This window comes from Ursus arctos, unplaced genomic scaffold (assembly GCF_023065955.2).
Source record: "Ursus arctos isolate Adak ecotype North America unplaced genomic scaffold, UrsArc2.0 scaffold_26, whole genome shotgun sequence".
Classification (NCBI taxonomy): Eukaryota; Metazoa; Chordata; class Mammalia; order Carnivora; family Ursidae; genus Ursus; species Ursus arctos.
The window spans coordinates 5,619,085-5,646,843 of NW_026622941.1; the positions used below are offsets into that span (position 1 = coordinate 5,619,085).

The window sequence follows — 27,759 nt, forward strand, 5'->3', positions numbered from 1 at the left end:
AGACTCAGAGTCCCTCTCTACCTATTAGCCTTACTTCTTTTTTGGTTTTCATTCTAAAGACAAGCTCTGCCCAAAAGTTAGTGACCACCATCATCCAGTCAAAAGATGCAGTGCTAGCAGGAAAGTCTCAGAAATAATTGGACTTGAACCAAACACTATGTCTGAGATATTGGGATCCTGTGATTGGACAGGCTGGGTCACAAGCCCACACTCTGATGATGGTAGCACCGTGGGGTAGGGGACAGAGTATTTCCCAAAGGAACGGAAGCTGAGTAAACAACAGGATATATTCACTCATCCACCATCCTCAAAATCTTTGTTTGGCTTTCTAGTCCTCCTCTATATGAATACATAATCTCTATATGATTGTAATTATAGAACAGATACAATTTTATAAGAAACTTCTTAAGATCATAACCTCATAAACAACATGGAAAATTTACCTGGCTTTATAGTTTTCATTTTAATTACTATGTAATAGTTCATGAAAGAAGACACCAAATAATTGAAACAATGGGTTTGGATAAGATCGCCCAGGAAAGGTGAAACAGAATGAGAATAGCAGAGGATCAAAAGAAAGTAGGAAAGATAAATATGCCAGGGGGTGACAGTGTTAAATAGACCCCCCAAGGGTTGTAAAAAACCCCCAAAAGTTAGAAACCAAAGGAAAAAGTTTATAGAAAGATCAAAAATATAAAATTCCACAGAAAAGTCAGGATAAGAACAGAAAATCCCTCTTAAGTGGGGTGATATGGACATTAAATGAGAGAAGAGTCATAATAGGTGACTTGTCACAGGTCTGCCAGAAAAGTAAAGAACTGGCAACCGAACTCAGGTCTTCTGGACCTTTTTTGACACTAGGTATCTTCAACCGTGGATAAAGTTGAGGGAGAAAATTGCAGAAAATGTTCTGCAACTCTACAGAGACAGGAGTAGAAGCCAAGTCCTCAATATCATAATTAGAATGATCTAAGTTGAATAGAAAATATTTTGTGATTTGCATGGTTATAAAGGCTAAAATAAATTGTGGCTTCTTATTCTTAGGAACACTTTAAGACAAGGGATCTGCAAGTTATGGCACGTATTGGATACAAAGAAACAGGATGAATGAACTTAGCTAGGGCCTCTCAGGCCAGCACTACTTTTCTTCTGCTATCCGTCTGATTATTTTTTCAGTCCTGAAATTTCTTTACCTTATTGTCCCATTGGATCCCAAAGAAACCAGACACCTGGAGCCCTTTAATTGTAATTTTTTTAATTTTGTGTCCTTGCTTGCATGGACAGGAAAATCTGCAAAATCCAGTGGCTAGCATAAGATGACATGTCTTTGATGTGAGTGGTATGAAGATAATGTTAGGGCTCTGTAAGGATATGGACAGGGGAGCTGTGGAAGTAAGAAGGGAGGGGAAGTGGGGAAAGCAGTAGGTGGGCGCCGATCACAGGTTCACCATCAGCCAGTCCAGCAGCTGCAGCCGCGTAACATTTCCCACCGCCTCATCCAGCTGTCGCTCCTTCTCATAGCGCAGCACTGACTGCAGGACCTCACCTACACTGCGTCCTTTGTCCACAGCGGCAGCTGAGAGCTGAAGTAGCTGTGGAAAGGAAAGAAAAGCAGTAGTAAAGGGGCAGGCATCTCAGAGCAGACCAGAAAGGGCCTGCCAAGGCTAGAACACAGAGGCTGGGCAGACCTTGGAAAACTGCAGTAAAAGGGGCTCCAATTAGATGCTGAGAAGACTTCCCTAACTGGAAAGTATGCAGCCTGTCTGACAGAAGAGAGTTATATCATCCTTAAAGAAGAGATGTTAGCATCCACCTGCCCATCATATGGAACATACGGTTTCCCACCAAGACTTAATCTTGCTGCTTCCAGTGGGTGTTTGGTCAATGGTTGTCCTGTTTTCTAGGAATTCTAAAGTTCTTAAGTTCACTATAATATCACAAAACAGACTCCATCATTGTCCCAAGACAAAACAAGGATAGGGGGGCAAATAGCCAGAGGACAAATGCACATGGTGCTTTCTATGCCCCACAGAACAGACAGCCTAGAATGGTAGAGCAGGAAAGCAGCTGAGAGATCCATTCAGCCCCTGGAAGGTGCGGCCCAGAGAGGTGGTGAGACCTGCTGGTAATAACAGTGCTAGAAATTAGCAGAGGCAACATGCATGCCCAGGTCTCTGAACCCTATGTTTAGCTCTCTCTCCAAGCTCAAAATGAGAAAAATTAGCCAAAGCAATCATTCTAGCCATATGAACACAGTACATTGCCATTCATCTAAGTAAACAGATTTTTATTTTGTGTATTCTGCATCTCATGCTCTGAGGGTCAAAAGGAAAACAAACAGGCCAAATGTCAGGAGCTTTTCCAAAAGAGGAAATTTCCGTGAAAGAAACTAAACTACATGTGGTTGTTCATAAAACAAATGCAAGGACCAAGGCTTAACAAAGAGAAGATACAAAGAAGAACCAAATGAAAATTTTAGAACTAAAAAACACAAAATCCAAATGGGCTAAATAGAATGAAGATGAGAGATGAAAGGCAGTGAACTTAAAGACCAATTCATAGGGGAAAAAACACACCACACTGAACAACATAAGAGATTGATTGAACTTTCTTCAATTAAACCTCTTTGAAAAAATAAAGAGTGCTCAGGGGCCTGTGGAACAGTGCCCAAGGTCTTACATTTATGTCATTAGAATCCCAGGAGAGGAGAAAAGGGTGGTGCAGAAAAATAATGCTTGAAGAAATAATGGTTGAATGTTTCCCCAGTTTGCCAAAAGATATAACTGACAAATTCAAAAGCTCAGTGAACCTAAAATAAGATAAAACCAAAGAAATTCACTTTAGGACCTGTCAAAATCAAATTGCTAAAAATTAAAGAAAAAGAAAAAGTATGAAAGCAGCCAGTTCTGCATTATTTATAAGAGAACAATTCAAATGACAGCAGATTCCTGATCAGAAACCATAGAAGTCAGAAGGAAATGACACGACACTTTCAAGCACTAAAAGGAACTGCGAAAACAGAATTATATAGCAAAAATTATACTTCAGGAATAAGGTCCAAAAAAATTTTCAGGTTAAGGAAAACTAAAAGAAGTCATTTCATTGCCAGAAAATGTGTTCTAATTCTTTAGACAGAAGGAAAATGATGTTAGAAGAAGGTGGGAACATCAGGAATGAATGAAAAACAACAGAAACAGTAAAAATCTCAATATAAATAATAAGTTATTTTTCTCAGTTCTTTAAAATACAGGCGTACCTGGAAGATATTATGAATTCAGTTCGAGACCACCACAATAAAGTGATATCACAATAAGGCGAGTCAAATTTTTTGGCTTCCCAGTTCATATAAAAGTTATATTTACACTATTAAGTGTGCAATAGCATGTCCTAAAAAATGTACATAATTAAAAATACTTTATTGCTAAAATATGTCAACCATCATCTGAGTTTCCAGTGAGTTTTAATCACTGATTACAGATAACCATAACAAACATAATAATGAAAAAGTCTGAAATACTGTGAGAATTACCCAAATTGACACAGAGACATGGAGTGAGCAAATGCTGTTGGAAAATTGTGCCGAAAGACTGGCTTGACACAGGGTTTAAACATAACCTTCAAATTTGTAAAGAATGCAATATTTGCAAAGCACAATAAAGCGAAACAAAATTAAAAGAGGTATGGCTGTATGTTTTGTAATGAGAGCAAAAATAACATTGTCTAAGGATTTTCACAATATATGTAAGATTATATAAAATAACCACAACATAAGGGGGAAGGTAATGAGACCTATATAGTAGTAGGATTTCAACACCACAGTTTAAGTGGTAACTATTGATTCTACATAGACTCTGGAAAGTTAAGCATGTATGTTGTAATCCTTAGAGAAAACACTTAAAAAACAACACAAAGACATGGAGTCAAAAACACAATAAGTTAAAATGGAACACTAAAAACAAATTTAAATAATCCAAAAGAAGGCAACAAATGGGAGAAAAGGGAGCAAATTAGAACAATGGACCCAAATCCAAACATATCAATAATTAGGCTAAATGCAAATGGTATAAACACACCAGTTGTCAAAATGGATTAAAAAAACATGACCCAACTATATGTTACCTACAAAAAAAACTCTCTTCAAATAATACAGGTAAGTTAAAAGTAAAATTATTGAAAAAAATGTATCATTGGAACATCAATCAAAAGAAAGCTAGAACCTAAACATTTATGGCAATTGATTTTTTTATAAAGGGGAAAGATAATTCAGAAGGGCCAGATATCAGGGCACCTGGATGGTTCAGTTGGTTAAGCATCTGCCTTCAGCCAGGTCATAATCATAGGGTCTTAGGATCAAGCCCTGGGTCGGGCTCCCTGCTCAGCAGGGGAGTCTGCTTCTCCCTCCCCCTCCACCACTCATGCTCTCTTTCATGCACTCTCTCTCAAATAAATAAATTAAAATTTTAAAAAAGGGCCAGATACCCATTTGTCTTTCTATCAAATGATGCTGAGACAACTGCATATCCATTTGCAAAAAATGAACTTAGATGCCTACCTTGTTATAGACAAAAATGAACTCAAAATGGATCACAGACTTAAATATAAGAGCTGAAATTATCAAACATTTAGGAGAAAATCGTCATGGCCTTGGGTTAAGTCAGGGTTTCTCAATCTTGCACTATTTACCTTATGGGTCAAGCAATTCTTGCAGGCTGTCCTGTGCATTCTAGGATGCTTAGTAGGATTCTTGGTCTCTACCACTAGACCCAAGTAGCAACTCCCTCACAGCGGACACAACAAAATATGTCTCTAGCCATAGCCAAATGTCCCCTGGAGGCAAAACTGCCTCCAGTTGAGGGTTAGGCAGAGATTTGTTAGATATAACATCAAAAGCACAAGCAATAAAGGCAAAAAATGATAAATTAGATTTTTATCATTAAAAACTTTTGCTCTTCAAAAGACTCCATTGAGTAAAAAGACAAACCACAGACTGAGAGAAAATGTGTGCAAATCATATACACCTGATAAAGGACTTGTATCCAGAATATATAAGGAATTCTTTTTTTTTCAGAATATATGAAGAATTCTTATAACTTGATAACAAGAAGAAAACAACCAAATCAAAATATGGGCAAAAGATTTGCACAGACAACTCACCAAAGAATATATATGAATGGCTAATGAACACACAAAATAATGTTCAACATTCTTAGTCACTTTAATGTAGGTCCATCAAACTAAATCTACAGTGAGATACCATTATAACAGCTATAACAAAAAAAACGATAATGTTGATGAGAATGTGGAGAAACTTAAACCCACATAAATTGCTGGTGGGAATGTAAAATGGTACAGCCATCTTGGAAAAGTTTGGCAGTCTCTTAAGAATTATATTTACCTTAAGATGTAGCAATCCCACTCCTTGTTAGCCAAGAGAAATGAGAACACACGTCCACACAAAGACTTGTATGTGAATATTCATAGCAGCATTATTCATAATAGCAAGGAAGTAAAAACAATCCGAATATCCATTAGCTAGAGGATGGATAAATGAAATGCAGTATATCCATTTCATGAAATACTATTCAGCAATAAAAAGGAATGAACTGATACATACTACAACATGGATAAACCTCAAAAACATTATGCTCAGTGTGAAGAGCCAGATGTATAAGAGCCATAGTTTATTTTATGTTATGGCTCCATTTTATAAAACGACAGAGAGGTAAATCTGTAATGATAGAAAACAGGTAAATGGTTACTTGTGGCTGGGGGGCAGAAACAGAAATGCACCCTAGAAAGTTCCGAGATAGAGAAATAAGGAGTCTCTAGTCTTATCAGATATTAAAACACATTATACAATAACAGTAATTAAAATGGTATTCTATTAAAATATTAAGAGTAGACATTTCAATGGAACAGAACAAAAAATTCAAGAAAAGAACCAAAGACAGGTAGCCATCTGGGAAAAAATAAGAGGTTGCATTCGTACCTCATACTTTGTATAAAAATGAATTGAAAATGGATCACAGTCTTAAATATTTTTAAAAAATCATAACAGTACTAGAAGAAAACATGGGTAAGTTTTGTTAATATGTTATAGTGTATGATGTTTTTTAAAATATGACACAGAGGGGAGAGAGGGGTGGGGGATTGGGATAGGCCAGTGATGGGTATTAAGGAGGGCATGTATTGCATGGCGCACTGGGTGTTATACGCAAGTAATGAATCATGGAACTTTACATCAAAAACTAGGGATGTACTGTATGGTGACTAACATAACATAATAAAAAATTATTATTAAAAAAATGACACAAACTCCAGGAAAAAACTTTAAAAAATTACTTAGATTTGACTACAGAAACATTTGAAAAATTCTATATGGCAAAAACAAAATAAAACAATACAAATGACAAAAAATATCATAAGGCTAATTTTCTTACATATATATACAACTCTTAACAGATCAATAAGAAAAAGACTAGAAACCCAGTAGAAAAATGGGCAGAGGTTTTGAACAATTTATCCATGAAAAAGGAAATTCAAGTGGTTCTTAAACATATAAAGAGATATTTACCCTCATTCCTAATAAGACAAGTGCAAAGCAAGGCAACATTCAGCAAAGATCAAAAGTTTGGTACTCACTGTTGGAGAACGGGAAATGGGCACTCTCATATTGTTTTAATGGGTGTGCAAATTGGTGCAAACTCTATGGAAGGCAATTTGGAAATATATATCTAATAAATGAATACATGTTTCACAGACATCTTGAATTCCTTTCCTAGGTATTTGGCACATACAGCGATGTTTGAATCTGTGCATTCAGCATTGCTTTTGAACAAAATATTAGCAACTGAAATGTCCATACATAAGAAAGTGGTTAAATAGAGTATCTTCATACAATAGTATGTAGCCACTTAAAAAAATGTAGCAGGTCACCTGGGTGGCCCAGCTGGTTAAGCATTTGCCTTTCGCTCAGGTCATGATCCCAGGGTCCTGGGATAGAATTCCACATCGGGCTCCCTACTCAGAGGGGAGTCTGCTTCTCCCTCTGACCCTCCCCCCTCCTCATTGCTTGTGCTCTTTTTCTCAAATAAAAAGTAAAATCTTAAAAAAAAAGAATATGACAGCTTAATATGTTGCAGAACAGAATATATATATATATATATATATATATATATATATAGTACTAATATTTGTGACTTAAGGAACAAAATATATACCTATAAGTATTTGCTAGCATATGCATATATATTTCTGGAAGGATAAAGAAGAAATTGATCAGAAAGTTTTTCTCCAGGTAAGGAAATGGGATGGGAGATAAGGATAGAAAAAAACCTTAATTTTCACTATGCCCTTGTGCCTTTGGGTTTAGTACTATGCACATATTATCTATTCAAACATGGATACAAATTTGTTTAAAGGAATTGGGTTTATGGGCATTCCAGGGTTACTACATCAGCATGAGAGTATTTCCATATATTAATTAAATCTCCATTCAAAAAAAATCTCAAATCACTCTTAGGTAGTTTCTTTGATGTATACTTCATCCAACTTTTGTTAAAAATGTACTGATATTCAATGCAAATCTACTCATTAGTTGAAATTTGGATGTGCTGTTGCCCACACTTTCCATTTTTTTAGATGATCATCTTTATCTTTACAGTGGGCAGAGGTGTGTGCGTGTGGAATGCAAGTATATTTTCTTCATTTGGATAAGTATATTATAAACATTCTAGCTCAAAATAATATAAAACAGAATGTATTATGTATGTTATGTATGCTGAGTTTGACTTACAAGATGGGTATAGAACAAAAACATTTCACACATTATACACATGAAAGCTATGCTCCTTTTTAGATTTTTTTTACCAGCTTTTGTGAAAATAGTCCCCTCTGTTAATTGTTATGTACCAAAATAGTTGTCTCTTTTACAGACTGGGAAAACTGTAAAGACACAGAACTTGCCAAGAACTCAGGGCTGTGTCTCAGATTGGAACCCCATCTTCTGTCCTCTAGCCCAAACTTAAATGTGCACACATATGACCTGGGGATTTGGCTAAAATTGAATTTCTAGTTCAGCAGGGGAGGAGTGGAGCTTCAGATTCTGTACTTGCAAGAAGCTCCCAGGTGATGTCCAAGCTGTTGGTCCACAGACCCACTTTGAATAGCAAGTCTATAAATCATACAGTTTCTTGTTTAGTAAAGCCTTATATGGATATTATATCATCCCATGTCTCCCCAGGCATCAGATAAATCAAGTAACCCAGTTTTAAGTATTACTAATACCACTTATTAAACAGAAAACATCTCTTCTTCCACATCCCCTGGTTTCTATGAGGATGAATTATTTTTATAAATAATTCCAGCTTCTTGTGCCATGCTTACTACTTAATTGGTGTTATTCCATTTCTCTCAGTTGAGATGAAATCATCAAAAGTCCTAAGTGCTTCTGTGTGTGTGTGTGTGTGTATGTGTGTGTGTGTGTGTGTGTGTGTGTGTGTGTGTGTTGTAAGGATGCTCTGTGTCTTAATTCCTCTACATTATTATGAAGCAGCAACTTGCATAAATACTCATGCTTTCCAGCCTCAGAATTTCCTTTCAGAGGAGAATTCAAAATGACAGCATAAAGGGACCCCGAACTTATCTCCTCCCACAAACACAACAAATCTATAGCTACATAGGGAATAATTCCCTCTGAAAAGTATCCTAAAGCTAACTAAACAGTGTTTCTATAAAAAGGAATAAAAGAGCCACATCAAGATGGATAGGAGAAACAGGGACATGGTCTAGCAATAAACCCGACCCTAGGCATAGTGACCTACAATCAGGAGGAATCTCACAAAATGGAGCTTGTCCCTGAGGAATGTGGGGTCTGTGCCCCATATCAGGCACCCCAATCCTTAGGAACTGCACCAGAAAAATAAGCCCCCAAAGTGTCTGGTCTTAGAAACCAATAGAGTAAATCATGGAAGGAGCCAAGATGCCCTTCAGCAGATGACTGGATTAAGAAGATGTGGTCCATATATATGATGGAATATTACTCAGCTATCAAAAAGAACGATTTCTCAACATTTGCTGCAACATGGACGGCACTGGAGGAGATAATGCTAAGTGAAATAAGTCAAGCAGAGAAAGACAATTATCATATGGTTTCTCTCATCTATGGAACACAAGAACTAGGAAGATCGGTAGGAGAAGAAAGGGATAAAGAAAGGGGGGTAATCAGAAGGGGGAATGAAGCATGAGAGACTATGGACTCTGGGAAACAAACTGAGGGCTTCAAAGGGGAGGGGGGTGGGGGAATGGGATAGGCTGGTGATGGGTAGTAAGGAGGGCACGTATTGCATGGTGCACTGGGTGTTATACACAACTAATGAATCATGGAGTTTTACATCAAAAAACAGGGATGTACTGTATGGTGACTAACATAATTAATAAAAAAAATAGAATAATAATAAAAAAAGAAACTAATAGGGTTTACCTCTAGGAGAACCAAAAAGCTATAGGAAATGAAAAATTTGCTCTTAAAGGGTTTGCACACAAACCCACTCATCCTGGAACCTGGCATAAAAGCAAGAGTTTGAGAGTCTCCTAGACTGTATGCAAAGGAGACTCATTTCTTCATCTGCCAGAGAGGCAGAAAGCTTCTGGTACTCTCTCTGGGGATGAAGGCACTGGCAGGAGCTGTTTCTGTGTTTTTCTTCTGCCTTGTTGGTGCCAGTACTGGTGGATGCTATTCTCACACCACCTCCTAGCCTTCTAGCTCCAGTGGGAGCACCCTCTTCCTGCACACTGCAGCCACAGCTCACCATGCCACAGCCAGTGGGAAGGCACAAACCACAGAGGGGATGCTCTTTGAGAACCTGGTTCTGGTGGCCAAAGGGGATTGCATTTCTGGGTCCAATGGGTCTAAAACAATCAGAGAGACAGACTTTGGCAAGCTACTACCCCATGGCACTGCACAGACAGCAGACTAAAACACATCTCCAGTCTTCATGTGGAAAAGGCCTATATTCTTGTCCTGGGGTTTCAGCCTGAGGGGCAGGCTTCACATTTGCCACACACGCAGAGGTTGCAGAGGCACCCCCAAGGAACATGGGCTGGAAGACACCATATTTGCACAGTCCTTTGGCCTTGCCACAGTTTGTTGATACTTCTTTAAAAGGAGGTTATGCACATGTCTAAATACATGATTTTTGCAACTGTTGCCCAGGAATGCCTCCAGATCTCCTAGCCTGGAAGTCATCAGGGATCACAATTGTGGACCCATAAGATTGTACATATTTACATACCTTAAAAGCTGCTGCCTGACGATCTCGCTTACAATTAACTTGAAACTAGGAACTGTCTGAGATCCCTCCCTTTGGAACACTGACAGGTCTTGGCACACCCTCAACAACTGGGACCTATTAAGAACAAATCAAGCTACTAATCAATGAGATACCACCTCACACCAGTCAGAATGGCTAAAATTAACAACTTGGGAAACAATAGATGTTGGTGAGGATGCAGAGAAAGGGTTTTCTTACACTGTTGGTGGGAATGCAAACTGGTGCAGCCACTCTGGAAAACAACATAGAGGTTCCTCAAAAAAGTTAAAAATAGAACTACCCTATAACCCAGCAATTGCACTACTAGGTATTTATCCAAAGGATACAAACAGTGATTTGAAGGGGCACATACACCCCAATGTTTATAGAAGCAATGTCCATAATAACCAAAATATGGAAAGAACCCAGATGTCCATCATCAGATGAATAGATAAAGAAGTTGTGGTGTAGGGGCGCCTGGGTGGCACAGCGGTTAAGCTTCTGCCTTCGGCTCAGGGCGTGATCCCGATGTTATGGGATCGAGCCCCACATCAGGTTCCTCCGCTGTGAGCCTGCTTCTTCCTCTCCCACTCCCCCTGCTTGTGTTCCCTCTCTCGCTGGCTGTCTCTGTCTCTGTCGAATAAATAAATAAAATCTTTAAAAAAAAAAAAAGAAGTTGTGGTGTATATATTATGTATAATGGAGTTTTACTCAGCCATCAAAAAGAATGAAACGTTGCCATTTGCAAAGACATGGATGGAGCTAGAGGGTATTATGCTACATGAAATAAGTGAGTCAGAGAAAGACAAATACCATATGATTTCACTCATATGTGAAATTTAAGAAACAAAACAGATGAATATAGGGAAAGAGAAGGAAAAATAAAATAAGATAAAAACAGAGAGGGAGACAAACCGTAAGAGACTCTTAACTATAGGAAACAAACTGAGGGTTGCTGGAGGGGAAGTGAGTGGAGGGGGATGGGGTAACTGGGTGATGAACATTAAGGAGGGCACTTGATGGAATGAGCACTGGGTGTTATAGGCAACTGATGAATCCCTAAGTTCTACCATGGAAACTAATAATAATACAGTATATGTTAATTAAATTGAAGTCAATTAAAAAATTTTTTTAAAAAAGAAAATCCCTGAGGTCTGAGAAACAACCAAAAGCTAGGGCACATTTGAACAATAAGGTTCATCTCCTACATGAGACCACTCCTTCAAGACTGGGAAAGATAGCTCTTTCACCTAATACCTAGAAACAAACACAAATACCTAGAGAGTCAAACAAAATGAAAAGATGGAGGAATATGTTCCAAATGAAAGAATAAAACAAAATCTCAGAAAGAAACCATGGTGAAATGGAGATAAGTAACCTAGTAATCTACCCGATAAAGAGTTCAAAGTAATGGTCATAAAGATGCTCACCGAACTCAGGAGAAGAATGGATAAACACGGTGAGAACTTCAACAAAGAGATAGAAAATATAAGAAAGTACCAGGTAAAAGTCAGAGAGCTGAAGAATTCAACAGTTAAACTGAAAAATACACTAAGGGGTTCAACAGACGATTAGATGAAGTAGAACAGATCAGTAACCCAGAAAACAGCACTGGAAATGACCCAATCAGAGCAGCAAAAAGAAAAATGAATTTTAAAAAATGAGGATATCTTAAGAGACATGCAGGACATCAAGCAGAATAACATCTTCATTATAATGGTCCCAGAAGGAGAAGAGAGAGAAAGAACAGTAGAAAACTTATCTGAAAAAGTAATGGCTAAAAACTTTACTAACCTGGGGAAGGAAACAGACATCCAGCTCCAGGAAGCAAGGAAAGTTCCATATAAAATAAACCCAGAGAGATAATTTAATTTATAATTAAAATGTTAAAATTTAAAGATAAAGAGAGAATATTAAAACAGCAAGAAAAAAAACAAACCACTTTTCTCTTAGAAAAGAAAATAGAAGGGAGCCCCCATAAGACTATTGGTAGATTTTTCAGCAAAAACTTTTCAGGCCAGAAGGGAATGGTATGATATATTCAAAGTGCTGGAGGAAAAATCTTCCAATGGAGAAGAGTCTACCTTGTAAGGTTATCAATCAAAATTGAAGGGGAGATAGAGAGTTTCCCAGAAAAGCAAAAAACTAAAAAAGTTCATTACCACTAAACTAGCCTTATAAGAAATGTTAAAGGAACTTCTTTAAGCTAAAAACAAAAGGCACTAACTAGTAACAAGAAAACATATGAAAGTAAAACTCTCACTGGTAAATGCAAATGTAAGTAAAGGTAGTGTATTAACTACTTATAAAGGTAATATAAAAGTTAAAAGATGTCTTGAGGAACCTCCATACTGTTTTCCAGAGTGGCTGTACCAGCTTGCATTCCCACCAACAGTGGAAGAGGGTGGAACATAAGGAATAGTGAAGAGGACCACAGGGGAAGGGAGGGAAAACCAAATGGCAAGAAATCAGAGAGGGAGACTAACCATGAAAGACTCTGGACTCTGGGAAACAAACTGAGGGTTACGGAGGGGAGGGAGGGGGATGGGGTAACAGGGTGATGGGTATTAAGGAGGGCAGGTGTGGGGATGAGCACTGGTTGTTATACCCAACTAATGAATTGTTGAACATTACATCAAAAACTAATGATGTACTGTATGGTGACTAACATCACCATACAGTACATCCTGGTTTTTGATGTAAAGTTCGATGATTCATTAGTTGTGTATAACACCCAGTGCACCATGCAACACGTGCCCTCCTCCCTACCCATCATAAAAAAATTTTTAAAAAACACAAAAGTAGCAAAATTAACTGTAACTATAATAATAGTTAAGGGACATACAAAATAAAATGATGCAAAATAGGACATCAAAAATAAATTGAACATGGTGGAGAGTAAAAGTGTAGAATTTTGAAAATGCAGAATTTTATTTTATTTTAATTTTTTAAAGATTTTATTTATCTATGTGACAGAGAGACAGCCAGCGAGAGAGGGAACACATCAGGGGAGAGGGAGAGGAAGAAGCAGGCTCCCAGCCGAGGAGCCCGATATGGGACTTGATCCCGTAACACCGGGATCACGCCCTGAGCCGAAGGCAGACACTCAACGACTGCACTACCCAGGTGGCCCTGAAAATGCAGAATTTTAAAAAGGTGCGCAAACTTAAGATGCTATCAACTTAAAATAGACTGTTGTATATATAGGATTTTACATGCAAACCTCATGGTAACCATAATGCAAAAATCTATAATAGATGCATATAAGACAATGAGAAAGAAATCTAAACATAACACTAAAGAAAATCACTAAACCACAAGAGAAGAAAGCAAGAGAAGAAAGCAAGAGAAGAAAGGAACAGAGAAGAAGTTCAAAAACAGAAAGTAATCAACAAAATGGATAAGAAAATCAAGACCCATCTCTTTGTTGCCTACAAGAGATTCACTTCTTCTAAGGACTCACACATGGGGCTCAAATAAAATCAGAAATGAAAGAGGAGAAGTTTCAATTGATACCACAGAAATAAAAAGGATCATAAGAGACTACTTTGAATAATTACATGCCAACAAACTGAACAATCTAGAAGGAATGGACAAATTCCTAGAAACATATAATCTTTCAAGGCCGGATCATGAAGAAAATCTGAATAGACCGATTACGAGCAAGGAGATTGAGTCAGTAATTAAAAACTTCTCAAAAAACAAAAGTCTAGGACCAGATGGCTTCACTGATGAATTCTACCAGACATTCAAAAAGATTTAATACCTATCTTTCTCAAACTCTTCCAAAAAATTGAAGAGAACACTCCAAACTCATTTTACAAGGCCAGCATTATCCTGATGCCAAAACCAGATAAGGCACCAGAAAAAAGGAAAATCAGAGGCCAATATCCCTAATGAACAAAGATGCAAAATCCTCAACAAAATATTAGTAAACCAAATTCAACAGTACAATAAAAGAATCATATACCATGCTCAAGTTTATTCCAAGGATGCTAGGATGGCTCAACATTTGCAAATCCATCAATATGATATACCACACTAACAAAATGAAGTATAAAAATTATATGATCTCAATAGATGCAGAAAAAAACATGTGACCAAATTTAATATCCAGTTATGAAAAAAAAACACTCAACAAAGTGGGTGTATGAGGAACCTACCCCAATATAATGAAGGCTATATATGACAAGCCCACAGCTAATACCATACTCAATGTTGAACAGCTGAAAGCTTTTCCTCTAAGATCAGAAACAAGATAAAGCAGCCCACACTTGGACCTTTTTCAACATATTATTGGAAGTCCTAGCCACAGCAGTTAGGCAAGAAAAAGAAATGAAGGGCATCCAAATCAGAAAAGAAGAAACAAAATTGTCTCTAATTACAGATGACATGGTAATATGTATAGAAAACCCTAAAGACTCCAACAAAAACCTGTTAGAACTAATATACGAATTCAGTAAAGTTGCAGGAAAAAAATCAATATACAGAAATCTGTTTTGTTTTTATACAATAATAACAAACTATCAAAAAAAGAAATTAAAATTCTTTAAAAGAATTTAAAGAATTAAAAATCCCATTTACAATTGCATCAAGAAGAATAAAATACCTAGAAATAAATTTAACCAAGAAAGTGAAAAAACTGTGAAATGAAAATTATAAGACACTGATAAAAGAAATTGAAGATGACACAAATAAATGTAAAGATATTCTGTGCTCATGGATTGGAAGACCTAACATTGTTAAAAATGTCCATACTACCCAAAACAACTACAGATTAAATACAATATATCAAAACCCCAGTGGTATTTTTCACAAAACTAGAATAATTCTAAAATTTGTACAGAACCATAAAAGACTCCAAATAGCCAAAGCAGTCTTGAGAAAGAAAAAAACAAATCTGGATGTATCATGTTCCCTGATTTTAAACTACAAAGCTATAGTAATTAAAAGAGTATGGCATTGCCATTAAAAACAGACATATACACCAATGGAACAGAATAGAGAGCCCATAAATAAACCTGTGTGTGTATATATATATATATATATAGTCAATTTATAAAAAGAAGCCTGGAATATGCAGCAGGGAAAGGACAGTTTTATTTAATAAATGGTGCTGAGAAAATTGGACAGCCACATGTAAAAGTATGAACCTAGACCACTATCTTACACCATGTAAAAAATTAACTCAAAATGGATTAAATACTTGAATGTAAGACCTGAAACCATAAAATTCCTAGGAGAAAACATAGGCAGTAAGCTCCATGACATTGGTCTTAGCAATTTTTTTTTGAGTCTGACTCCAAAGGCAAGGCAAACAAAAGCAAAAATAAACAAATAGGACTACATCAAACAAACTTCTGCAGAGCAATGGAAACCATCAATAAAATGAAAAGGCTGAATGGGAGAAGGTATTTACAAATTTACAAATTACACATCTGATAAGGGTGTAATTCCAAAACATATGAAGAGCTTATACAACTCAACAACAAAAAACAAGCAACCTGATTAAAAATAAGTCATACTTCAAGCTATATTACAAAGCTGTGATCATCAAGACATCATGGTATTGGCACAAAAACAGATACATAGATCAATGCAACAGAATAGGGAGCCCATAAATGGACCCTCAACTCTATGGTCAACTAATATTCGACAAAGCAGGAAAGAATATCCAATGGAAAAAAGACAGTCTCTTCAATAAATGGTGATGGGAAAATTGGACAGTCACATGCAGAAGAATGAAACTGGACCATTCTCTTAAACCATACACAAAGATAAACTCAAAATGGATGAAAGACTTCCATGTGAGACAGGAATCCATCAAAATCCTAGAAAAGAACATAGGCAGTAACCTCCTTGCCATCAGCCACAACAACTTCTTTCAAGGCGTGTTTCTAAAGGCAAGGGAAACAAAAACAAAAATGAACTTTTGGGACTTTATCAAGATAAAAAGCTTCTGCATAGCAAAGGAAACAGTCAACAAAGCTAAGAGGCAACCCATGGAATGGGAGAAGATATTTACAAATGACATTTCAGATGAAGGACTGGTATCCAAGATCTAAAAAGAACTTATCAAACTCAACACCCCCAAAAAACAAATAATCTAGTCAAGAAATGGGCAGAAGACATGAACAGACACTTCTCCAAAGAAGACATACAAATGGCTAACAGACAGATGAAAAAATGCTTAACATCATTAGCCTTCAGTGAAATACAAATCAAAACCACAATGAGATACCACCTTACACCAGTTAGAAGGTCAAAAATTAACAAGACAGGAAACAACAAATGTTGGCGAGGATGTGGAGAAAGGGGAACACTCTTACACTCTTGGTGGGAATACAAACTGGTACAGCCACTCTGCAAAACAGTATGGAGTTTCCTCAAGATGTTAAAAATAGAGCTACCCTATGGCCCAGCAACTGCACTACTAGGTATTCACCCCAAAGATACAAATGTAATTAAAAGAATGGGCACATGCACCCAAATGTTCATAGCAGCAATGTCTACAATAGCCTAACTGTGGAAGAAGCCAAGATGCCCTTCAAGAGATGAATGGATAAAGAAGATGTGGTTCATGTATACAATGGAATATTAGGGCATCAGAATGGATGAATATCCACTCCGGGAAATAAACTGAGGGTTACAGAGGGGAGGGGGTGGAGGGATGTAACAAGGTGATGGGTATTAAGGAGGGCATGTATTATGATGAGCATGGGGTGTTATACCCAACTAATGAATCACTGAATATTACATCAAAAACTAATGACATACTATATGTTGGCTAACTGAACATAATAAAAAAATAAGTCAGACAGAGAAAGATAAATATTACATGATTTCATTTATATGTGGAGTCAAAAAAACCAAAACAAATGAATAAGCAAACAAACAAAAACTAAACAGATGCTTAAATACAGAGAAAAAACTGAGTATTGCCAGAGGGAAAGAAGTTGGAGGATGGACAAAATTGGTGAAAGAGATTAAAAGGTACAAATTCCAGTTATAAATTCATGGAGATGAAAAGTCCAGCATGGGGAATGTAGTCAATAACACTGTGATAACCTTGCATGTGAAAGATGCTGACTATACTTACTATGGTGAGCACTGAGTAATGTATAGAATTGTAAAATTACTACTTTGTACACCTGAAACTAATACACTGTGTGTCAACTATATTCAATAATAATACATTTAAAAATACTGTAACAAAAAACGGGCAGAAGATCTGAATAGACCTTTTTTTTGAAAGAAGACAGATTGCCAACAGGCACATGAAAAGATGCTCAATATTACTAATTATCGGGAAAAAGCAAATCAAAACCACAATAAAATATCACCTCACAACTGTCAGATGGCTATTACAAAAAAAAAAAAGGTAAGAAATAACAAATGCTGGAGAAGATGTGGAGAAAAAGAAGTCCTCATACACTGTTGGTGGAAATGTAAATTGGTGCAGCCACTGTGGCAAATAGTATGGACATTCTTCAAAAAATTAAAAGTAGAACTACCATATGATCCAGCAATTCCACTTCTGGGTATTTATCTGTAGAATACAAACACACAAATTTGAAAAGCTATATGTACCTCTATGTTTATTGCAACATTTTTTACAGAAGCCAAGATGTGGAAATACCCCAAGTGTCCTTTGATGGATAAGTGGATAAAGAAGGTGTGGGCCCTGTGTGTGTGTGTGTGTGTGTGTGTGTGTGTGTAATGGAATACCACTCAGTCATAAAAAAATGAGAAAATCTTGCCAGTTGTGACAACTTGTGGGTGGCCCTTGGGGGTGTTATGCTAAGTGAAATAAGTCAGACAGAGAAAGATAAATGCTGTATGATTTCACTTATGTGTGGAATCTAGAAGACAAAACAAACGAATAAAACAAAACAAAACAAACTCATAAATACAGAGAACAGCCTGGTGGTTACCAGAGGGAAATTGGATTGGGGTGGGTGAAATGGGTCAAGATCTGAATTGTGGGGTGATGAACTAGACCTATGGTGATGATCACTTTGTAGTATATACAGATATTGAATTATAATGTACACCTGAAACTGATATACAGGCATAAACTTGTTTCATTGTGTTTTGCTTTATTGCACTTTGCAGATACTGCGTTTTTTACAAAGTGAGGGTTTGTGACAACCCTGCACCAAGTGAGTCTATTGGTGCTATTTTTCCAAGAGCATTTGCTCACTCTGGGTCTCTGGGTCATATTTTGACAATTCTTGCAATATTTCAAACATTTTCATTCTTATTATATTTGTTGTAGTGACCTTGACTAGTGATTATATTTGCTAAGAGCTCAGATGATTGTTAACATTTTTAGCAATAAAGCACTTTTCAGTTTAAGTATGCACTTAAAGAAATAATTCATTGCACACTGGGAAACCAAAACATTCATTTGACTTTGCCTTATTGCAGTGGTCTGGAACAGAATCCTCAATGCCTTTGAGGCCTGCCTGTAAAGTTATATACCAATTTTACCAGACACATGCACAATTCTCTTCAGTAAGCAGTTCCAAGGCCTCACTGGGAAGAACAAGGAGTTAGAAGGCATGCACTTACCTTTATCAGTAATAACAGTGATAAATTGATTTTCCATCTGCCTTATTCTTTAGTCTTACTTCTCAATTGACAGAACTTAGAGTAAGGGGAAGAGGGATGTTATTTATTGAATCCTGTCAAATCCCCAACCCTTCCTAGACAACCAGCTGAGAGAATAATGACAAGTTTGAAAGGGTGTAAGCCTAGATTCTTTACCCTAACCTCCCACCCCTTCAGTACATTCCCGGGATGCCTCCAGCAGCTCCTTCTGATTCTTAAGACAACATGCTGTTCTACCCAAATTTCAGCCTGAGGCTCACACTTTTGTCTGACTCGTTTGCTAAATCTCTTAGAGGTTTTTCAGCTGTGCATTCCTATCAATATATGCAGAAAAAATCAGATTTGATTTATCACATATCATACACATGATAAATCAATATCACATTACACATATATACAAACATATCCATCCATATATATACACATATATAAACATATCCTTCTTTTTTCCTTTTGATATGCCTCTTATTGGGCAAAATCCAATTTTACTTTATCCATTATCTCTGCTAAGAGGCATCTTCAAATTCTCACTGTCCTCCTCCTCCTCTTCTGGTAGCTATCTTCCCATTCAGAAAGCAACAGAACTTAAAACCCTAATTAACCCCTAATAAATCGTCCCAAATTCCTCTGACTCTACTTGCTTACCTTCTCTTGGATTCCTTCATCGTCACCAGCAAAGTACAAAATAGGGACATTGAGTTCAGAGGCGGCTACCCACTGAAGTACGGCTTGGAGTTGCTTGTTCTGAACTGTATCACTTAGGCTATGATTGCTGACAATCACTTTGGGTGCTGCACATCCTTCAGGAGGCTGCCCTGATATACCTCTCAATTCATTATGGATAGCTTGATAGGCATTCTGCAGGAGAGTCTCTGCTGTCCCTGTGCCCTTCACTGGCAAGCACTCATATAAACTATCTGGGAAGGCAGAAGTTGGCCTGCTCGCATCCCCAGACTTATCATCTCCCAGCTCTGCCAAAGGAGAGTCACAGGATTTGGCTATAATGAGACATAACTTCATCACTGAGTCCATAAGATGTTCTACCATTTGTCCATTCATGTGGCCATCTAGCTGGCTAGCAACCATCTTGGTCAACCCAGCAAAGGTACCACCAGCCTCATCGCCTTCACTTAATTTGACGGGAGAAGGGGTTACAGGTCTTTCACACTGGTGGCTATATTCTTCCTTAATTGGCTGTTCTGGCACCTTGGGTTCAGAGCTATGGTCATTCTTGAAAATGGTCTCACCTAGTAAATTCCGGATGAAGTTAAAGAAAACACTCATTAGATCCTTCTTTTCTGCTTCTTCTTGGTCACCTCCCATTTGAGGAGATTTAGGGCTGGGCTCATCAGAAACTGTAGGGGACTTGTTGGCAGGCAAGTTGGTGCTGCCAGCAGCTTCAAGGAAGCTCTGTGCATCCATGCTTCCTCCCTGGGCCAGGTGATATTGAATCAGAAGTAAGGCAGATACAATCAGGTCCTTGGCCCAGGAGTCTGAATCACACATAAAATTCTCAGGTTTCTCTTGGTGGTGCATAGGGGGGGTGAGGTTGCAAGTATCCAGAGGATATCCCAGAGGAATGTCTGGTACAGGCTTGTACTGTTTGTTGGGAGCTGCAAATGTTGCCCTTTGGAAACCTGGAGATTTTCCTTCTTTTTGTTGATTTTTGTGCCAAAAGGTCAATCCCTCTTTGATAATGTGTTCACCCAGAGTTTCGGCACAAGACTTCTCCTTCTCTGGTTTGGATGCAAGAGAGTACATTTTTTCCCTCAATTTACCTTCAGATTTCATGGTTGCAAAGTTTACATTTTGGTTTTTAGGGTCACCCATTCCTTTCATCGACACAAGGGAGTAACTCTCAGACTTGTCCTTAGTTTTCCTTATATTTTCAGGAGGTTTCTTTGCAAACATTACAGTGTATAGCTTTCCCAGCATGGCATCCATGATATCTGTGGCCTTCTGGCTTCCGTGAGAGAATAAACTTCTTTTTACAGCTGAGACAAAGTCTGAATCAGTCATGAGGGTCCCTGTGACATTGTGGAGGTTCTTCATGAAGGAGTCAATAAGATCTGAGACGACCTCTTTTGCATGCTTGAGCAGTACCTTCTTTAGCAAAATGGTGGCAATGGTTGTATCCTTCACTTGGATTCTCAGTGTCTTCATGATGGAAACCATCATATCAGATACCACACTGTTAGCATAGGTCATGATCCCTTGACTAACAGAAGCTGTAAAGTCATCAGGCCTTTCTTGCCCTCTAAACATCCTTCTCTCCCCAGGTAAGGACCTTCCATCCTCTTTGGCATCACCTGCATTACGAGATTCAAACACCTCCTTGTAGAAGAAAGACTTCTTAGAAGCAGGCTTGTCATCTGGACCCTTGCTTTCCTTGGTGCTCTCCTTGATCTTCAGAGTGGTCTTATATTTCAAATTTGGGGGACTCTGTAATAATCCTGAGGCTCTGTCACCAGAGCCTGGAGCCTTATCTGAGGTAGCATTCTTGGAACATGCAGAGACAGTCTCGTTCACTAGTTCTGATGCCACCATACTCAAGCTTTTCTTGGGTGTGTGTTCATCTCCCATGTACAATGACTGATGGACACATTTGTTTTCAGAGCCATCTATCCTCTCATTGATCTCCTTGCGGGCCATGGCTATGACTAGATTTGTGAGGCGATTAGCATAGAAGGAAACTTCATCTACTGAACTCCCATTACCAAGTTGGACACTGCGGCCCTGAATGGGGTTCTCTCTGTGAGTCATCTCGAAATGCAATCTTCCTGGACTGCCCTTGGTGGTGGTATTGTAATAGTCCACAGAGAAACCCTTGTGGGGGTCTCCTAAGTCACTCATTTCCCTGCTCAGTGAGGATTCTCCAGGCTTGAACTTAATATCTTGGAACCCTGCTGTACTTTTTTCCAGGTCTCTGCGGAGCCAGCTGAGCACTCTGATAGGATCAGTTGACGCTTCCTTAAAAACAGACAAGGATTCATCCGACTATAACAAAGTAAAGATATGGAACATTCAGGACAACCTCAAAGATTAGTTACAAAAATGGTCACCTTTCTCAAGGCTTAACTGCTTTATCACCACAATAAAAGTAATCAACATTTATTAGGTACTTAGTATGTATCAGGCACTGTTCCAGTATTTTAAGACTATTATTTCACTTAGCAGTATTCTTTTTATTAAAAAAAGATTTTATGTGTTTATTAGAGAGAGAGAGAGAGTATGAGTGACAGGGAGGGGCAGATGGAGAGGGAGAAGCAGACTCCCCACAGAGCAGGGCTCCATCTCCATTTTCTGATTCTAATTCTCTTGGAGCTATGTTACAACTTTGTAGATAACTGATAGCAATGCAATATAATTCTTGTTTATACATGTTAATTCTGACCAGAGAAGGTTGTACTGTAGAAAAGGTCAGTTTTGCCCCCATTTGTACATTCACTTCAATATTTCTAATCTATATATGTGGTTCTTCTCTTTGATTCTCCTTTGAACCTCACCAGTTCCTTGTTAATGATTACAACGTTTACCATGAGTTTATTTTAATTTGATTAATTTGAGAGAGAAATTTAACTAATTAAATTAACTATAAGAAAATTAGAGAAATAGAAAAATTAGAAAAATAGAGAAAATTAATTAATTAACTAATTAATTTGAAGTAGGCTCCACATCCAGCATCGAGTCCAACGCAGGGCTTCAACTCTCAACTGTGAAATCACGACCTGAGCTAAGATCAAGAGTCCAATACTTTATGGACTGAGCCATCCAGTCTGAAAACCACCATGAGTTTATTTTTATACATATATGAAAGTCATTATTTCACCTTCTCTGAAAATGATCTTTTAACAGTTTTGGAAGTCTTTGCCAAGATGTCCAGCAGATTCACCTAACAGAGATAAAAATCATCTTGAGGGAAGTGTACCAGGTGCATCTTTTCTTTGACCCCAGAGGTGAATCCAAGGTGGCAATAGAACTTTGCAGACATTGTTTTTTCTAGTTTTAATTTTTCTCTGTACTAATTATGCTTTTGGTTTTCATTTTGGTTCCTGATGGCCAATAACCATTGGTGGCAGTAGTGACCAAGAATTTGGTTTTATTGTGGGGCGCCTGGGTGGCTCAATCATTAAGCGTCTGCCTTTGGCTCAGGGGGTGATCCCAGAGTCCTGGGATCGAGCCCCACATCAGGTTCCCTGCTCCTCTAGGAGCCTGCTTCTTCCTCTCCCACTCTCCCTGCTTGTGTTCCCTCTCTCGAAGGCTGTCTCTCTCTCTGTCAAATAAATAAATAAAATCTTTAAAAAAAAAAGAATTTGATTTTATTGTTTGACCATTTGGTGATCTCTTTAATGGATTGTTTATAGAGATCTATTCTCTGTTGGGTAGGAGACAATGGACAATTTGTTTTGCTAGTATTTTTTGCCCATCTCAAAGCAATTAAGAATTTCGTGCCCACTTGGAAGTTAGAAGAGCTCTTTGATTTCTGGACAGGCGAGTCTTGTGTTTCTGTCTTTTGATGCATGGCTGAAAGTTTACTTTTTTACGGAGATTTAATTGATATACAACATTATATTAGTTTCAGGTACACAATAAAATGATTCAATATTTGTATATATTGCAAAATGATCACCATAAGTCTAGTTAACATCGCTCACCACACCATAGTTCAAAGTTATTTTTTTTTGTAATGAGAACATATAATATCTACTTTCTTTGCAACCTTTCAAATATACAATATGGTATTAACAACTACTGTCACTATGCTGTACATTAAATCTCCAGTACTTATTTATTTTAGAGCTTGAAGTTTATACCTTTTCACTCTGTCACCCACTTTGCTCACTCTCACACCACCCACCCCTGGCAACCACTTATCTATTCTCTGTATCTAGTAGTTTTGTTTTTTAAGACTCTACATGTAAGTGAGATCATACAGTATTTGTCTTTCTCTGTCTGACTTATTTCACTTAACTTAATACCCTTTAGGTCCATCCATGTTGTTGCAAATGGCAAGACTTCCTTCTTTTTATGGTTGGATAATGTTCTATTGTGTATATATACCACATTTTCTTTATTCATTCATCCATGGATGGACACTTAGGTTGCTTCCATGTCTTGGCTATTGTGAATAATGCTGCATGAAACATAGAGTGCAGGTATCATTTTGAAATAGTGATTTTGTTTCCTTCAGATATACACTTGGAAGTGGAATTGCTGGATCATATGGTAATTATTGTTAATCTTAATAATTTCCTCAGGTGATTGCAATTAATATTAAATGAGATAATATGCACAAGATTTGTACTCTTATAGTGATGTATATAAGATAATACTACTTAAACATTTCAAATTAAGATTAGATTTCAGAAGAGGTAAGAGTAGAGAAGTCAATAAGCTAGATTTTTAGAAAATGCAGTGGAACACAGTTAAGCATCTGTGGGAATACTAGGGAATAAAACTTGACCATATATGTATGGGGAAGTAGTGCTCTTGGTGAAAAGAGACATCCACGTCTCCACATCCATGAAGGAGAATTTAAAAAGGATTAAGGGGCTTAATTTTCTCTCCTCAGCTATCTTCTGCTCCAGTACCTTAGCTTGAAGTCAACATATGTACCTACCATCTTATTCTTCACCTCTAGCTCTGCTAAAAATACTTTATGAAATTTTCTTTGACCACTTCCCACTTTGACCTGTTCTTTAAACACCTTTAGCAATTGTTGTCAGAAAATCCATTTGGCAAATTATCATGAACTTCTTATATTTAGGATCTACTGGTTATCTAGAACTTTTCAATAATTTTTTTATTTTCACACGTATATTTTTTATTTTCCCAAATTAATAGTAAGGTCTATGAGGGCAGAAATTGTTTTTTTCTTTCTTTCTTTTTTAAAGATTTTATTTATTTATTTGAGAGAGAGTGAGAGAACGAGCAGTGGAGAGGGTCAGAGGGAGAAAGAGAGACAGAAGCAGACTACCCACCGAGCAGGGAACCCAATGCAGGGATCGATCCCAGGACCCTGAGATCATGACCTGAGCTGAAGGCAGACACTCAACCGACTGAGCCACCCAGGTGCCCTTTCTTTCTTTCTTTTTCTTTCTTTCTTTCTTTTTCTTTCTTTTCTTTTCTTTCTTTCTTTCTTTCTTTCTTTCTTTCTTTCTTTCTTTCTTTCTTTCTTTCTTTCTTTCTTTCTTTCCATCCCCCAGAGTGCTCCTCCTTTTATGAAAAATTATGACTTTTTAAATTTGATTTAGTATTGGAATTCATCTATCTTTTGTTTTTCTACATGAAAGAGCAGATGTAAATAAAAGATCTAATAGACACAGTTTTGGTTGGCATTTACTCTATAGTAATTGGATATTTATTATCTACATGTCTTAATGTCTTAGATTTGTTAGTGTTTTCTCTCTTAGGCTACGTAAGATATACCAAATAGATTTTGGGTAAATAGAGGATGAATCATATAACATAACATGCAAATAGGTGTTTGATAAATATTAATACTAAGGATGAGAATTGCCATATGATTCCATTGGATTGTGAGATCCTTAAAAAGAATTCTTTCTAATTTGTTTTTTTATCTCTGACCCTAGGACTCAGTACAGAGTCTATGCCAGTTATCCATGACTGTCTCTCAACTCCAAGCCTACCCTTCTTTGCCTTGCTCTGTGACACTGGAACAGGACCCCTCTAAACATTTCTTCTTTGGCAGCTGGCTTTGTTAGTAGAGGGCACTGGGGAGACACTGCACTTCTGGCCCACTTGAACCCTCTGGCAAGTGTCTTCTTCTTCTTCTTCTTTTTTTTTTTTTTGATTTTTTAAAATGATTTTTTACTGTATTATGTTAGTCACCATACAGTACATCCCCGGTTTCCGATGTAAGGCTCGATGATTCATTAGTTGTGTATAACACCCAGTGCACCATGCAAATGTGCCCTCCTTACTACCCATCACCAGCCTATCCCATTCCCCCCCCCCTGAGGCCCTCAGTTTGTTTCTCATAGTCCATAGTCTCTCATGTTTCATTCCCCCTTCTGATTACCCCCCCTTTTCTTTATCCTTTTCTTCCCCTACCGATCATCCTAGTTCTTATGTTCCATAGATGAGAGAAATCATATGATAGTTGTCTTTCTCTGCTTGACTTATTTCACTTAGCATTATCTCCTCCAGTGCCGTCCATGTTGTAGCAAATGTTGAGAACTCGTTCTTTCTGATAGCTGAGTAATATTCCATTGTATATATGGACCACAACTTCTTAATCCAGTCATCTGTTGAAGGGCATCTCGGCTCCTTCCACGATTTAGCTATTATGGACACCGCTGCTATGAACATTGGGGTGCATATGGCCTTTCTCTTCACTACGTCTGTATCTTTGGGGTAAACACCCAGTAGTGCAATGGCTGGATCATAGGGTAGCTCAATTTTTAACTTTTTAAGGGACCTCCACACTGTTTTCCAGAGTGGCTGTACCAACTTGCATTCCTACCAACAATGTAGGAGGGATCCCCTTTCTCCACATCCTCTCCAACAATTGTTGTTTCTTGCCTTGTCTATTTTTGCCATTCTAACTGGCGTAAGGTGGTCTCTCAGTGTGGTTTTGATTTGAATTTCCTTGATGGCTAATGATTTTGAACATTTTTTCATGTGTCTGTTAGCCATTTGTATGTCTTCATTGGAAAAGTGTCTGTTCATATCTTCTGCCCATTTTTTGATTTGTTTATTTGTTTCTCGTGTTTTGAGTTTGAGAAGCTCTTTGTAGATCTTGGATACCAGTCCTTTATCTGTAGTGTCATTTGCAAATATCTTCTCCCATTCCGTGGGCTGCCTCTTAGTTTTTCTGACTGTTTCCTTGGCTGTGCAGAAACTTTTAATCTTGATGAAGTCCCATAAATTCATTTTATCTTTTGTTTCTCTTGGCAAGTGTCTTCTGCCCCAGCAGGCTAGTGCTCCTGTGGCAGCCACACTCTCTCCAAAGATATCTGAAGCCACCTTGGCTGAAGGAGAAGAGAGCTTCTGTGGGTTCTTAGTCTCTTCCTGTTCACTCTCTGGCAGCCTAGGGGTAGGGGCTGCTCTCTATACTTGCTAATTCTGGAATTCTTAGAGTCCTCTTTTACAGCTTTTAGTAGTTAACTTGTTAACTATCTTTCACCAAGTTTTTTAATATCACATTATTTGCTATGGTTTCCATCTTCTGACAGGACCCTGACTTACAGTGCCTTATACTAAGTACTTAATAAATGTTTGTTGAATGATGACAGCAGAATGATAATGTTACTTAAATAAGAGCTTACAGTGCTAAGAATTTTGAGGCATCCTACATTTCAGAAAATAGTTTCTATGAACTTTGTAGACATTTGTTTGAAGTACAATCCCTTTCTGTTTGAAAATTAAGGAAAATTTTACAACTGTAAAATATAGGTTTTGCATTAATTATACTATACTTCTTCTATGAAAATACCATATATAGGATTTCCCCCCAAAAAACGGTATGGATAAGAATTTTTTGTTCTAAAGCAGTTCATGTTTTCCCCCCCCAAAATTTCAGGTTAGTAGTAAGTTAAAGTAGTAAGTAAAAGAGGTGGGTAGTGGTGGTGGAGTTCATAAGTCTATTCTTAATGGTATTCCACTTTTTCCTAAATTAGTATTTATAAAGAGGTAGACCCTTACCATTTTCCAGTCCTGGGGTTGGCTGTCTCCAGGTGAATAGACATCAACTTTGCATACTCCATTTTGGCTTTGTAACCAGTCAACCCTATCTGACATCTGGAAATAGAAAAAAAAATGAGAAAGGGTCATGAAAAGACATGTTACATGAAATTAAGGAGAAATAAGACAA

At 37.6% G+C, this 27,759-nt stretch overlaps 1 protein-coding gene across 1 annotated transcript; it reads right to left on the reverse strand.

The window, feature by feature from the left end:
- Positions 1–1,436: 1,436 nt before the first annotated feature.
- On the reverse strand, positions 1,437–27,686 carry AKAP3 (A-kinase anchoring protein 3). Its single transcript, XM_026501597.2, has 3 exons — positions 27,591–27,686; positions 19,569–21,893; positions 1,437–1,592 (listed from the first exon to the last, which is right to left on the reverse strand). The coding sequence occupies exons 1-3, from the start codon at positions 27,684–27,686 to the stop codon at positions 1,437–1,439; spliced, it is 2,577 nt and encodes an 858-aa protein (XP_026357382.1).
- Between the last annotated feature and the right edge of the window lie 73 nt (positions 27,687–27,759).

What these genes read in the sequence shown, in the direction of transcription:
- AKAP3 (XM_026501597.2), bottom strand. Translation starts at nt 27,686, where the DNA reads ATGTCAGATAGGGTTGACTGGTTACAAAGCCAAAATGGAGTATGCAAA. An exon ending in AACCCCAGGACTGGAAAATG is followed by an intron (nt 21,894 to 27,590) that starts GTAAGGGTCTAC and finishes TCTGTTTTTAAG; the next exon opens with GAAGCGTCAACTGATCCTAT. An exon ending in ATGAAGGAATCCAAGAGAAG is followed by an intron (nt 1,593 to 19,568) that starts GTAAGCAAGTAG and finishes TCCTTTCCACAG; the next exon opens with CTACTTCAGCTCTCAGCTGC.